Source organism: Electrophorus electricus, chromosome 3 (assembly GCF_041902795.1).
Source record: "Electrophorus electricus isolate QZ-2024a chromosome 3, ASM4190279v1, whole genome shotgun sequence".
In the NCBI taxonomy this organism is placed as follows: domain Eukaryota; kingdom Metazoa; phylum Chordata; class Actinopteri; order Gymnotiformes; family Gymnotidae; genus Electrophorus; species Electrophorus electricus.
In genome coordinates this window covers 4,512,501-4,527,605 of record NC_137499.1, presented here as the reverse complement: position 1 = coordinate 4,527,605, position 15,105 = coordinate 4,512,501, and the positions used below count along the sequence as shown (strand labels likewise).

The window sequence follows — 15,105 nt, the reverse complement described above, 5'->3', positions numbered from 1 at the left end:
TTTCTAAAAGAGAAGAGTGTAAGTATTTGGTGGTTTCCCAAAGATGTCTGATTGGGGGAAACTGACTGAATACATGGACAACACATACCGGTAGCATTTGAAGAAGACTTGGAGCACGAATTATGAGCAATAATTTTCAGTTGGAATACACGGTACAGAGTTTTATCAAATCAAAGAACAAAGTGGAATAACCCATGTAAAAAAATGTTTAGATGAAGCAAATCTATTTTTCCAAATAGAAAAAATCCATTTCTCCTTCATACAGCTTCATACAAATCCCAAGACTGCTGTTATATTTATTTTTATGCACGTAGCATTAATGAATGTTATTGTTTGAAAAGGATGTGGTTTATGGCATGTTTCTGTGAACACAATGTTGCATTTTCTCTCTCTCTCTCTCTCTCTCTCTCTCTCTCTCTCTCTCTCTCTCTCTCTCTCTCTCTCTCTCTCAGGGATTCTTTTCCATACGATCAACAGTTCAACATTCTCATGCGCTTTATTGTCGATCAGACCCAGACCCCAAACCTCAAGGTTGGCAGACTTTTTATTTCCTTTTGTTATTTTCTTCTGGTCTCCTCCTGAGGGATTTATGTTGTGACTTTAGCATCACCTGAGCTTTAGTGATCATTGTTTACCACCAGCCATCCCCACTGGCTAAACACTTCTGCTGTGTGTAGGTGAAGGTGGCCATTCTGAAGTACATCGAGTCCTTGGCGAGGCAGATGGATCCCAGCGATTTTGTGAACTCCAGCGAGACGCGCCTGGCCGTCTCCCGCATCATCACCTGGACGACGGAACCCAAGAGTTCGGATGTCAGAAAGGTAAAGGCTTTCCCCGTAGACCCATGACCCAGACCTTCATTATCAAACCCAGCACGAATGTAGGACATGCCAGCAACAAAGTGTCGTCCTGTGCTTTCGTCTTTTGGCTTGTAATGGAACACGCTGAACTCATGGGCCATACCCTTCCCTCAAGTTGTGACGTGTGGTGCATCATGGGTGTGCTTATCCTTCCAGAGCAGCTGGAGACCATCATATCTTTTGTTTGCCTCTTTTTGGAGTTGTCCCACACTTCAGCTGTTCTGACCGAACGAATGTGTGCATGTACCCACCCCCACCCCACCCCCCGACACTCAGACCCTGCATAGCTGGGTGGGTGAGGAGCTGTCAGGCAGACTCATGTTACTGGCCTCCCTGCCCGCCGAGGGCAACCTGGAGGAGAAGTGTAAGCAGGTAGTGACCTCTAAACTTCGACCCCTTCACGTACTGTGCATGATCTGCCCATAAACCAAACTTGGCTTGAGCTAGCCCTCTCCTACTCTTTGTGACGTTTTCTCTCCCTAATTTGTGACTAGAACATGTTGGTTTTAAAGAGAAAGTGCAGACGGCTGTGTCGTCATTGAATGTGTATGTGAATGACCTGCAGGTGTCTCCTTCTTCTCTGATTGCATAGCATGTCACCTTAAGTCTCAGTACCTAACCATTGTCTCTAATCTCTGGTTAGTTTGATCCCCTCTGTCTACTGGAATGGCTGAAGTAGTTCTTACCTCACAAGGGTGGCAGTCTGGTTAACATTTCTGTCAGTACAGCCGTTTGTTTACTGCGCAGAATAGATCTCTGGATGGGTCTCTGATGGCTGACTCAACCTCTGCTCCCTCTCCTTCACTCTCTAACCTCCTCTTTTATCTTTCTTAGCTTCTGTCCCTTCAGAAGGAAACTCCGTAGCTTGCGTGGGCCCACTCGGCTGCGTTTACATGGCCGAGAGTCCCGGTGCGACTGTCGGCTGGCCCGCGAGCCCTCTTCTGACCCTCCTCTCTCCCCGCGCTGACTGTGTGTGCGTGCGCGTGTGTGTGTGTGTGGCAGGCCGCTCAGACCGTGCTGATCTCCCTCTTTGAGCTGAACACTCCGGAGTTCACCATGCTGCTGGGGGCCCTGCCCAAGACCTTCCAGGATGGTGCCAGCAAGCTCCTGCACCACCACCTGAGGAACTCCAGCAACACCTCCGCCACGGTAGCTCCGCCCTGTAAATACAGGAGCGTTTTCTGGCAGGTCTGCTTGAGAGACCCTTAGCCGGCTTCTTTTTGTTTACTTATTTGTTTGTTTTTTGCTTGTTTATTTTTGATTTGAAGGGTTCACCCAGCAATACGGTGGGGCGCACCCCCCCCAGACTCTCCAGTAACCGCTCCAGTCCTCTGACATCACCCACAAACTGCTCGTATGGGGGCCTCTCTCCCAGGTAACGTTCCGCTACTCCAGCGTCTTCAACCGCTGTCAGTCACAGTAACAGTTTTCGCTGTTTAGTATTTATACTCAGTGGATACACAGTGGATTTGACATAAAACAGCGATTATGAAGGCACAGGACAAATGGACGGCTTTCATTCGAGTGTTTACACAGCACAGAACCGAAACAGCAAACACTGCGTCTCTGTGCTCACTGCTGCTAAATGTTCTGAATCTGTAAGTGATCAGGATGAGTGTTTGAGTTACTTGCTGCTCTGCAGTGGAACAGCTTTCCTTCTCTCTCTCCTGTCAGCATGTGACCTCCCTTTAAATTCTCTACCGAGCTGGGACTGAGTTTTTGTGTTTAGGCAGAACATGTCTGACTCTCCTCCCACCTGCATGTTCTTATTAACAAGTTTAAAAACCAGTTTTGCTTCTGAAATGAAATCCATAAACAAGTAAGGAAACCCACAGTCCATAAAGCTACATCGCAAACGTGCCAAAGGTTTTCTCATTCCGTTTAACGGCAGCATGAACACGTGTGAACGGCCGAGAGCATAGACTGTGTATGCAGCCCATGTATGGGACGCATATGACCGTAATTCCGAAAAAAAATTCCGTCCATCTTTTGTTTATGGATTTCTGCTCCACGTGAACACATTCTAACCCTGTCCAAATGGGCCGTACGTTAGCGTTCTAGCACACCTGGCTTTAGGTCAAAACTAAAGCCACTTTTTTCGTTGCTATTCTCCCTATTCCTACGACTTTTTTCTCTTTCTCTCTGTTTGTTCCCTCTTCCCTTCTTCATCCCTTGTTCCTGGCTCAGTCGTTTGTGGGGCTGGAGCTCCAAACCGTGTCCCTTCACCCCCCCTCCCCCCGGTCCCTCCGCCCCCTCTCTGCGGGCGCTGCGGCGGGCCTACTCGCCCAGGTAACTCGCCCTGCTCGGGGAGGGGGTGGGGTCACTGGATAACGGCAGTGGGTGGGGCCATAGTGTGGATAACGGGGGTGGGGGTGGGGATGGGTGGGGGGGGGGTCACAGGGTGGAGGCATGGAGGCTTTGCTTGCCCCATGTAGATTCAGGCTGTCATAGGTTGCACCATTCTACCGACAGCATTTCTTACTAATTCTCTATAATATAGGGGTAAATGTTCCTAAATCATAAGTCTTATTATTTTCAGTTTTTCATCTATTTACACCATTCCTCATCCTTGGTAGATTGTTTAGGCGTGTGTGCCGTAGCGTGCCTGTCAGATGTTCACGCTGTGAGTGTTTTCCAGTCCTCTGCTTTTCAGTTGTCCCTCCCACCGTGGCTCATGGTTTCTGAAAAGTTCGTTGCTCTTTCCTGTGAACGTCACTGAGTGGCGCTGTGCTGTGCAAGTTTGTGCCATTTTGTTTAGCATCTGGGGGGAGTTTAATCAAACTCCATCCTATTAAAGCTGCAATCATAGGATTTTGGATGTTTGCATGCATATTTGTTTGTTTTGTACTCCCTCAACAAAGAGATCTTGAAGCAGGCAACTACTCGCTATAGGACTACATCAAATACACTCTAGATTTGTCAATAATTAGCATGCTGTCTGTCTGTGAAGCAACCTAAATGATTCATAGGATAATTATTAACTTAATTATTCAATTTATTCATAAGTTCAGAAAGGAGCAGTTTCCCTAAACTGCACATTCCTACCCAGCTTAATCACTAAGCTTACTGTGGTTTTCATGCTGATAGAGAACCAAAATGAATCACCTTGACAGAAGGTGAACAACAGTTATCACCTAAAGATAACTTGGCCACAGTCCTAGTGGCGCTTTAATCATGTTTTGGCGATTTCGGGGCCTTCATACCATATGCTCTGCCGTTCAGGGATCACTCTCAAAAACCTTTCAGACAGAAGAGCTCAGTTGGCTTGGGTGTGTGTGTGTGCGTGTGTGTGTGTTTGTGTGTGTGTATGCTTGTCTGTGTGTGTTCTGCATGCAGCATGCTGGAGTTCGACACGGAGAACCTGAACTCGGAGGAGATCTACAGTTCCCTCAGAGGAGTGACTGAAGCCATCCAGAATTTCAGCTTCCGGAGTCAGGAGGACGCCTACGAGCCAATCAAACGCGACGACAAGAAGGAAGACGCGGTGAGCGCAGGTCCACTGTCTCACCTTGAGGCAAAATAAGCTGTTGATTGTGCTCCGTGAATTGTGCTATCCCTGCCCACACACCACCACTGTACTGGAACGGACCACCGACTCTGAGTGTGTTCAAAGCTCTTTCAAAACAGCGCAGTACAGAAAAGCAGGGCTAGCCTACTAAAGACGTCACTACTGTTCATCGTGCGTCTGTCTTCATCTTGTTCCCTCTCTTTGTCTGTCTCCCTCTCATACACACACACACACACACACACACACATATACACACACACACACACAGTGTGGTGTGGCATCCTCCACCGTGGAACCCCGTGTTGCTGCGGATGCAGTGGAGAGCAGCCGAACAGCCCTGGACAATAAGACGTCGCTGCTGAACACACCGTCACCCCGGGCATTCCTGGGGCCACGGGCACGTGACTACAACCCCTACAACTATGCTGACTCCATCAGCACCTATGACAAGGCTGCCCTGAGGGAGCCCACGTTCGACGGCGAAGGGGAGCAGTTCCGCGATGGTAAGACATCTCCTGGATCTGCATCAGCTCTGCTCATTACCCAGAGTTCATCAGCCAGTTGACATTTTACACAGTCATCCTATTTGCCATTTGCTTTCCAGAATGTGGCATTTTCAGTTGCAAATATGGTGAAAAATTCTTTGTGCTTTTTTAGGTCGTCGACAAGATTTTGGTGAAAATAAAATAATGCATCCCAAAAGTTATTCTGCAGGTAATAGTTATTGTTATTTTTTTTGGAATGGCACTAAACTTTCCATTTAAATGCAGTCTCATGTTTAAACCATTTTTTTGCCATTGGCCAGGCCCTACCCAGCATGTGGAGCTGGTTGGTGACCTGCTGAAGGAGCTGTCCAATCACAGCGAGCGCGTGGATGAGAGGCGGGCAGCCCTGCTGGAGTTGCTGAAGGTTACCCGTGACGATAGTGTGGCTGTGTGGGAGGAGCATTTTAAAACAATGCTGCTGTTGCTGCTGGAGACGCTGGGGGATAAGGATGTGAGTGGCGCCCTCTGTGGCGCAGGACGCTCGGCACAGGCAGACTTGTGAAATGTACAAACAACGTTAAGACCCTGCTTTGCCACAGTATGCAGGGATTTGGGTTTGGTAGGTCTAGAACACTTCCGTGCAGTCCGGCTTAGAAACTTTACTCAAGCGCGATATGAAGTGACATATGAAGATAGGGCATCCCAGCAGAGGTCCTGAGACGGGGAGGGGCTGAGTTGTAACGTCCCGCCTTTTGTCTTCCCCCTCAGCACACGATCCGGGCACTGGCCCTGCGCGTGCTGAAGGAGATCCTCCGCAGTCAGCCGGCGCGCTTCAAGAACTACGCGGAGCTCACCATCATGAAAACGCTGGAGGCACACAGGGACTCGCACAAAGAGGTGAGACGCGCACGCGCTCTTGGCACGGCCAAGAAGCTCAGGCGCGTTAGACCCTGCCCCCCCAACCGCCGGCCTCTCCTCCACTGCTGTGCAGCGGCCAAGCTGTAGTCCTTGTGGCACTGACCCGCTGTCTCGCCTCTCCGTCAGGTGGTGCGTGCCGCGGAGGAAGCGGCCTCCACCCTGGCCAGCTCCATACACCCGGAGCAGTGCATCAAGGTGCTGTGTCCCATCGTGCAGACCGCCGACTACCCTATCGACCTGGCGGCCATTAAAATGCAGACCAAGGTCATTGAGCGCATCCCCCAGGATTCCCTGCGCCAGCTGATGCCTGACATCATCCCTGGCCTGCTGCAGGTATGTGCATGTGTGTATATATATATATATATATATATATATATATATATATATATATATATATATATATATATATATATATATATATATATATATATATATATCTCACACACACACACACACACACATATGCACACACACACACACACAGGCAGACACAGACATACACTCTCACTCTCTCTCTCTCTCTCTCTCTCTCTCTCTCACACACACACCCAGAAATAACGACAGACACTCACTCATAGTCTCTCTCACTCTCTCACACACACACACACACACACACACACACACTCTCTCACTCTCCTTTGCTCTACACAAAACTTCCTGTTACCGCTAAATACATCTGTTACAGGTGCACAGCCTTTGCAATGCCTGCTGCAGATGCACACAGTCACATACTGTGCTGTTTTATGTAACTGTTACTTTTTGCGTGCGTGCGTGCGTGTTTCAGGGCTATGATAACACTGAGAGCAGTGTGCGGAAGGCCAGCGTGTTCTGCCTGGTAGCAATCTATTCAGTGATTGGGGAAGAGTTAAAACCACATCTTGCACAACTTACCGGCAGCAAGGTAAGTCTACAAACTCCAGGTCTGCCTGGTGTGTGTGTGCATGTGTTATATATGCAGGTGTTTTTATTGTTTTTGCTAATGGCTGTGAGAACTTCACCCTCCTCTCTATACATGCTGTAACAACACAGTTTTTTTTTCCCATTTCTTCTTTTAAAATGTATTTCCTCACTATTCTATTAATATTTTGCCCTAACAGATGAAACTGCTGAACCTGTACATCAAGAGAGCTCAAACCACCAATAGCAACAGCAGTAGCTCCTCTGACATTTCCTCCCACAGCTAAATCAAGCAATCATCCGGTCCAGACCCAAGCCAATCATAGCCTCGCTCCCCTTCTGGTCCAGTCCCAACGAAAAATCTCGGCTCTCTGGGTTCCTGTCGAAGCAACTGCACTTCCACTGAGGTGTCCTTTCGGCTTAGGTGCCGGTTTTTGAATCGTTCACTCCCACCGGAGCCACTGATGTGTGCAAGAGTGGTGGTGCACTTGCATGTGTGACAGCTCAGAAATCCAGACGGTCCACTGCAGTGTAAGTGGATTATGAGACCCGTATTTAAACGCAGGAGTGAAGGAAAGATTCTGTCTTTGTGTCCACGAGCCAGTGGGACTGAACAGGAGTGGTCAGCTGTGTCTGTGTACCCATGACATTAAGAGAGTGTGTGCGGTTGTGGGTGTGCATGTGTGGTGCCGTCCATGCAGGAGAGCAGGCGTGTCTCAGTCCTGCCAGCCTTTGTGGCTGTATTCCCCAACACAGTGATCTGTTGTGACTGTTTGTCCCTTGCAATAAGTGTATCCCTCTCTTTAACACATCATTCCTTCAGTGCAGTGGCAGAACTGTTTTCTAATCTCATTTTTGTCACACTTAGGAGCAGATTTACTGTAGTTTCTCATGTATATTAAAATCAACCGCAAATACAATTCAAGTAACTAGATCACTTAAGATTGTTCAAGATTGGCTGAAGAAAACATTCTGTCCAATGACCTGCTGTGTTACTGTTAGCTTGTATTGGCTGCTTCACTAATTTAGGCCTTTTTTAGTGAATGTAAGGACTTGTGACTGGTGGGTATTTATTCCCTCTGTAGTGATGGACATCTTTAACACTGCTCCCTCAGACTTCTGGAACGTTCTCTTTGTGCATGTTAAGTATTAGGGATTACAGAAAAAACTTTTTGTAGGGGCATTCAAAACTATATATGCAAAAACAAAGATTGTATTTGTACAGTGTTTCATTTTGCCCAGTGGGAACACACACACAAAAAAAAAATGAAGGGTGAATTTATTCCTCATTTTAGTATGTAAAAATTTGTATAGAAGATTTCTTTAAGTATCTCCCATTCCACCTTTGGTTTGGCTTGACGATCATTTGGCTGGTCCAGTGACTTACCTGACAAGGTCTCTTTAGAATGAAATACTACAAAATTTAGGGGAGGATAAAAATACTTTTAATTGCCTTTAGCTTTGAAGACCAAAAAAGTTATTTTAACCGACCAGGATATCAGTAACTAATTTGAAGGCTCAAAGACAGCACAGCTACTTCTGTCAGTTCTCAAGCTCAAAATACTACAAACTAAAAGACTTTTGTCTGAACAGACTCCAATATATGTTCTGTGGAATCCTAAAGTTTTTAGAGCAATAACGCAAATGATCCAAATTGGATTTACTGTTAGTCAAACCACTGTTAAAATCCAATTTTATGGTTTCCAGAAGGTGAGTGCCTACATGCTCTTTTACCGTGCTCCCTCACTTGGTTTTAAATCATCTCTGAATCGAACCGTGGCTCTGTGTTGTCCTATATGCTGTGGAGGAATGTTGACAGTACATTTATTTTCTTTTGTTTGACTTGTCGGGCCTTCCATAGTTCTGGTGACCAAACATTACTGAATTGGTACTCTTCTGAAACGGGAAGGTGCCTCAGTGGTTTTCGAGTTGACTGGAGACGGGAAGTGTCTGGAGCGCTCTAGTATCCAGCGTGGAGCCTGGTCTTCCCAATGCATTCCGTGTGTTAGGACAAAGATAGGCAAGTCTGTGGTATACTGTGCAAAAAATAAAATAAAAAAAACAACTAAAATTTGCTGAAGGAGATATGGCCTATCTTTTTGTATCAGTAGCAAACTCGATGGGTGAAAAGCATGAAGATACTAAGACTCAGAAGAAAAAGAGAAGAGAAAGCATTAAGATGACTTATTTTAAGGTTTTATAGTACTGAAGAGGTTCTCCTGCATGCCAGTGAATGCATGCATATTTAACGCTCACTAACAACATCTGTAAAACTTGCGTTTCCTTCTACCGTTACCACGGTGCGTTAATTACTAAGCTTCCTACACTATGCGACACTAATATGAGCTTACTTCAGATGAATAGGTAATAAGACACCGGGTTGTGTGTGTACTGTAGATGTTTACACGTACACTTCTTGCATAGGGCGCTATTTGCAGACTTGTTAGGGTCCCTAGTTTTGCTAGGTTTCCTAGGTCCCAGCTGTTCCCAGTGTGTGGAGGGGCTGAGTGCGATGCACACTATCTACCTTATCTTCCTGTTCACTAGTAATAATGTCAGGCACCACTTTGTCCACATGAGCTGCAAATGAAGTTCTTTACTTTGTGTGTGCATAAGAAAGAGAGAGAGAGTATGTGTGGGTGTGTGTGTGTGTTTGTGTGTGTGTGTCTTATTGTCTTTCTGTCTGTTTAAGGGAAAAGCCAGTGTTTCACGGAGGACTGTTACAATGGCAGCCAGTACAATGCTCTCTCGCTTTTGCTGATGTATTGAAATATTAGACAATACCACCTATCGCTTACTGCGTATGCCTTTTGTTTAGCTGCTCTTATTTAATATCCATATCTGTATTTATATTTTTGCTTTATTTTGCGTGCTCCACAGTGACTGTACATAAGACCTGTTTTTGTTAACTTCCACCTGTGATAGAATTTGCAATCTGTAAACTTTATTTGCTCTAGATAAACAAAACCTCTGAATTTTCCACCTGCCAGACCTTGACTCTTTCCTAAAGTGATGTTTTGTTCAAGTTCTGATGTACTGTACATAATATACAATATTGCATAATATAAGCTCAGCTATTTGTCTCATTTGAATTTATGTTTGTTGTAGTAGCTAAGACATAGGGCAGTTACCACACCCAGCTTTGAACCTGGGTCCTTCAGTGTGCAAATGTGTTCTGACCACTAGACCAAAGAGCATGGCTCCTGAACGTGGCAGCCAAAGCAAACCCATTTACCCTCCTCATCTTCCCCCACACTGCCCTCTCCTTCAGGGGCTCCGTCACACTACTCTGTCCTTCACGGGCCGACGGTCTCCGACGGCATCGGGCTGTGAGAGTAACACAGTGGATGAAGCCCATTGGGCGCTCTGAGTGACATCACTGCATCACTGCCCCGCTCTACTGAGTTTGGTCACAAATGACCCTTCACCTGCGCGCTGGGTCTACTTTTCAATAAAACACACTGCCCTAGCGTGAGGGTGTTCCTAGCAGACGGATTACGAGTTCGGGTGTATTCAATTGTATAGTCTTTTTTATAACGAATGTTGTCACAAAGCAGCAGTACAGAAATCCTCAATACGGATAAACCAGGTGCAAGCCCCTAATGAGTAAGCCAAGGAAGAAACCTTGAGGAACAGACTGCAGACTGCAAAATAACTTTAAACTTGCTATAAAACTCAAGAGTACCCCATAAGCCATAGGAAATGACTAATATATTTATACTAATACATTCAATAAACAACTGATATTTGGCAGAGGTATTCTGATTACTCAATGAATACCAATTCAGTTTCCACAGTAAACAACTAAATAGAATCTGGCAGGAGAGCCAGTCTAGTGGCAGTGGTGATGGGCTCTTCAGTAAAGTCTCTGTGGCAATGGTTTAGGATCTCTTCAGGGGAGAAGGTGGAACATGCAGATGAGCCAATCGGGTACGCTAGTCTGGTCTGAAGAGCAGACGAACAGGAACTCTCCTTCGGGGTACTGCTTGCATCTGCGTCAGAAGACATAAGCGGGGCAGGTGTACAGCTCAGCAGAGAACAGGAAGGCAGAGATATTTAGCTCTGGAATGCACTGAGCAGTTTTATATGATCAAGACTGCAGCAGGACTAGATAGACCAACACCAGTGAACGTGTGGGAGTTGTGGTACCACAGCACCAACGTCTGCCTTAATTCTCCATGTCCATGAAGCCCGAGACCTGTGCCATTCAGATGCCCCAATGCTCCAGTTCCCCCTGAGACTCAAAGCTTAGCTGATAAGAAACCATCAGAAGGAAATCCAGTAGAGCAGCGCAGTAATAATGAGCAATAACCTTCCCCTTCAAGGACTAGAATGGATTCTAGATGCGACACTGGCTTTTGGATTCTGGTGCTGTTGTCTCTCAACACGAGGACCAAAAAACTGTCATTGCCAGCAAAGACAAACAGACTACCAAAACACGCAAACAACACCAAAACATAAAAAAACATGACTAAACATGCAAAAACACCCAAATGTTAGGTTAGTTGGAGAGGTGAACTGTTACATTTTTAATATGTACCAATTCATTAGTGGAGTTTGAAGTGACTGAGCAGACCACTGCAGTACAACTGAGCAGTTCCTCGGTTGTAATTGTAATGTGTAACTGAATACATCAAAACACTCTTCTGAATGTAGGTATAGACGTGTTAAAGACTATCATAAACAGAATACACTGAATAACCTTCGAGGGAAACCCACAACGTACAACGCACTAACAACCTCCAATAACACAAAGTACATTTGCTAAGAAGCATATTAATATATGAACAGAGTAAACGGACATATAAGCAGAAAATGTGGCACCAAAAGCACATAATACTGGTTACATTACAGACTTGGAAGAGAAACTGCCATAGATTTTTTTTTTCTCCCCATTTCATTTCTCTGGCAATTTTACAGGAGTACATTGCAACACAAAAGGACTTTTCTGTAAAAAAACAAAAACAACAAAAATAAACCTTACGAACTGCTGCCCTTCTGAAGGACGAGCACACTTTTCCAAAGGCTCTGAGCTCATGGGGACTCCGGCATGGCCTCCTCCAATTGAAGTGTAGTAAGTGATGGTGGTAAGTGTTGATGAAATTCCCTTTGATGCTTAAGGTGGGTGTCTGAGGGGAGGAGAAGACGGATTTCCTCTCCTTACACACCTGCTTTGACTGCAGCTCTGAGGGACCACTGCATACACATAAATGGCTGAATATTAAACAATATAGCTTCTTATAAACTATGTAAGATGTTCATTGTTTGCATAGGCTATGTGTAGGAAGGAATTGTAGCCTTTCACTGCTGCTATTGCAACAGTGTTGCAGTTCCTAAAACCATCACAAGGGGGTAATGTAGAGCTGCGTATGAGGTTGCGAATACATTCCTGACTAACTTGCCTCACGTAACCTTGACACTTGCTGCAAAATTTAGATGATGCATATAATATTTATCACATACTATTAATATACTGAATAACTAACTTTTTGCTTGTGATGTGGGTTATTGGTGGATTGTAGAGATAAGATCATTTGAATGCAGAATAGACCCTCCAGTGGCTTCTTTCAGGGGATTTGCAAAGGATGTGCTAATGTGCACGCAGAATATAAGTATATACGTGCAGACTTAGGCGGCTTTTTTTGGGTCCCAGTCCTCTAAATTTTCCTCACCAGCGTTTCATGAATATAATTATGACACAATCATTGAACGACGGAGGATGACTGAGTAGTAATTGGCTATATTGACTGTATTTATACACACGTCCTGACAAGACATCACTGCTCCTTAAGATCAAGAGCGAGTGTGCCATCCTCTTAGCAGTCTGTCACTGGAAAATAAAACCAAGGGCACTGAAGCTGAAAATGGCAATATTGCAGTTCCGCCGAATCCTGATTGCGTTACTCCGGGGCCACGTGAGCAGCCTTGCTGAGCATTTTCCTCAGGCTGTCTTTATTGATAAATACATTTACATCAAGAAATTGATTTACTGTAGAATTCATCCTGTGTCATCAATCATTCAATTCCTACCGATGAATAGTTGAAAATGACCTGTTCGTAGCGGCTTCCCGCATACCAATTTCTTTTGCGCAGTTTTCAGGAACGTATCTTTCGCTATCCCCTTAGGATCAAAACTATCGCCATTGTTTTTCAGCAGCTTCTCTGTATTCTCTTTTAAGCTGCTGATAGGAATTTTCAACATGTGGTAAAATGACGGCACACTTTACCATGTATATACTTTATTATACAATAGGCCTATTTTTACAGGTCAGCTGTTCTATCCCATATATGGTTTATTCATGTCTTGCTTTCTTTCTTAAAATTATGTTTCAGTACAGTGTGTTGTAATGTCCTTATTATTCCATTTCTATTTAGGGCAATTTATGAGTGATGTTGGTTTCACATTACATCATTAGACCACAAATTATTATTAGACCTCTACCTTTATTTTTGAGACTGACTCTTTATAGTAAGCTTATCCGAAGCGGGCAGCTCTACGTACTGCGTTTAGCCTAGTTTGTCTCTTCCAAGGTGCCTGTGTTTATTTGTTTCATCCGAAGCCCGAATGATCGGTAGTGTTTCGGGTATTACTGTGAGCCCGATGCAGGTGTGCGCGGCCGCGCTCATTACGGGCAGAATCTCGCTCTCCGGTGGCCACGTCTCCCCTCCAGCGTGGCACCACACGCACGTCCTCATCAACATTCACCCCAGCCGTCGAAAATTAATTTTATTAAAAGCCGCCCCCCCCCCCCCCGCCCGGCCTCTGTTTAAGCATCTTTTTAGTGTATGATTAGCGCATATTTCCCCAACCTGGCCGGGAGTGGCGGCTGGGGCGGAGAGGTCGAGCCGGGGAGAGAGCGCGACTTCATTGTGCGATGACTGGACCATAAATCATCGGCCGTTTTCTATAAATCACGGCAGATGGCGGGGGAGCGAGCGCGGGGCCCGGGGGAGCCCAGTCGGGCGCCGCGCGCGCTGGAAAGGCTGGCCTGCAGCAGACGCGGACCGCGGAGGAGGTCAGAGCGCGCACGGTTGCACGGCGCGGGGGGTGGGTGGGGGGGGGGGGGGGAGTGGGGGAAGGAAAGCCAGCCCGCCGCGGGACCTCCTCGGCAGGCAGCGCTGATGAGATGCAGGTCCTGGAGGTCCGAAAAGCGCCACCTCTCCGGCCTGCCCCGCGTTTAGCGCGTCTAATCGGCCTGATTAATATGTATGCGCTCGGCTCCTCCGGCCCGCGTGAGGCCTGTCAAGCTGACATTAAAATGTCTCGTGATGGGGAGGGGGGGGACTGCACGCGAGGGCGGAGGGTGAGCTGCCCGTCACGTCATCCATTTTGATTATGAAGACATAATTGAGCTGAATATGCCCGTGGTACCGTCGCAGGGGCGGAGGCTGTCATGATCGCAGATTTGTGGGTCCACTGCTCAGCCCTTCACCGCCTGAATACGCACCACTTTCAGCCGGACACTGCTGCAGTTTGGGAGGCTCATGCCCTGTTGGAGGGAGCATCCGTTAAGACACTTCCACCGTCGGTTTGTACTGCGGCGAAAGGACATTGTTCAGTATTTAATATTTTTAAACAGATCTTTTCAACTTGTCAGATGCTGTGCGCGTTTCATTTTCTATTTTAAAGACCTCTACCAACACCAACCACACTGTGTGATATAATAATAATTAATAATAAGTGCATATGGTTCAGTATTTTCACAAGGAAATACTATCAGATTTGAAAAGATGAAATGTTAAAAAAGGAAAATTAAAAGTGAAGCCGTGCTGTGCTTTATGTACTTCTTAGTGTAACTCAGATACAGATCTCGCGTTTACATTGATCCAGGAGGCGTGAAAGAAACTCAGGTGCCAATTTTTTGCGTTAGCCTTTCTCGCCAGTATTTAGCATTTTTATCAGATCCTTTTATTCTCCAAGCACATGGATGTTTATCTCGGTGTTTCTCTGGTGTTCATATGTTACACACCTCCATTTCTGTTTGTTTCAACTAGTATGAAATATGCATTCCTTCTAAAATGTGTTTAGGCCTATTATGAATCCAAATTTAGATTTAAAAAGCGAATGAAAACAGTGCTACAGTGCTATTAGTATCTTCATTGGCTTGGTTGATAGAGGTAATAAACAATCTTTTAGTATTTTTCTGTTCAAATCGAAGTATTTCGAAGTTGCCCAAAGGCACTGTACAACTAAATTAATACCAAAAGGTGTCAAAATTGTTTGTTTGGGTCCTGTTCAACATGTTCACTAGAGGGCGTATGAGCGCCGATTATTTGTTGGCTCTGAACCATCGCATTGAGGACATGGAACAGCCACAATTGAAGCCTGTTGCATTTCAGCACTACTTTACAAGATAAATCAATAATACAAATAAATACACAAATACCCGCACCCCGCCCACAAATTTGAAATCAGTAATATGCAGAATGGTTCTGA

General features: G+C 45.7%; 1 protein-coding gene across 18 annotated transcripts in view; it reads left to right on the top strand.

Moving 5' to 3' along the window:
• Positions 1-9,648, top strand: part of clasp1b (cytoplasmic linker associated protein 1b) — a 41,304-nt gene extending 31,656 nt beyond the window's left edge. For 15 of the 18 annotated variants that reach the window (XM_081709921.1, XM_081709934.1, XM_081709931.1 and 12 more), the window contains 13 exons: positions 453-531; positions 678-821; positions 1,137-1,232; positions 1,863-2,009; positions 2,129-2,235; positions 4,197-4,344; positions 4,637-4,871; positions 5,026-5,082; positions 5,174-5,364; positions 5,622-5,750; positions 5,898-6,104; positions 6,556-6,672; positions 6,869-9,648. In XM_081709921.1, the coding sequence (XP_081566047.1) occupies positions 453-531; positions 678-821; positions 1,137-1,232; positions 1,863-2,009; positions 2,129-2,235; positions 4,197-4,344; positions 4,637-4,871; positions 5,026-5,082; positions 5,174-5,364; positions 5,622-5,750; positions 5,898-6,104; positions 6,556-6,672; positions 6,869-6,955 (1,744 nt within the window). In that variant the 3' untranslated portion in view covers positions 6,956-9,648. The remainder of the gene's footprint in view (positions 1-452; positions 532-677; positions 822-1,136; positions 1,233-1,862; positions 2,010-2,128; positions 2,236-4,196; positions 4,345-4,636; positions 4,872-5,025; positions 5,083-5,173; positions 5,365-5,621; positions 5,751-5,897; positions 6,105-6,555; positions 6,673-6,868) is intronic. The other 3 variants (XM_081709937.1, XM_081709936.1, XM_081709927.1) reach the window with 1 other exon arrangement.
• Positions 9,649-15,105: the final 5,457 nt, after the last annotated feature.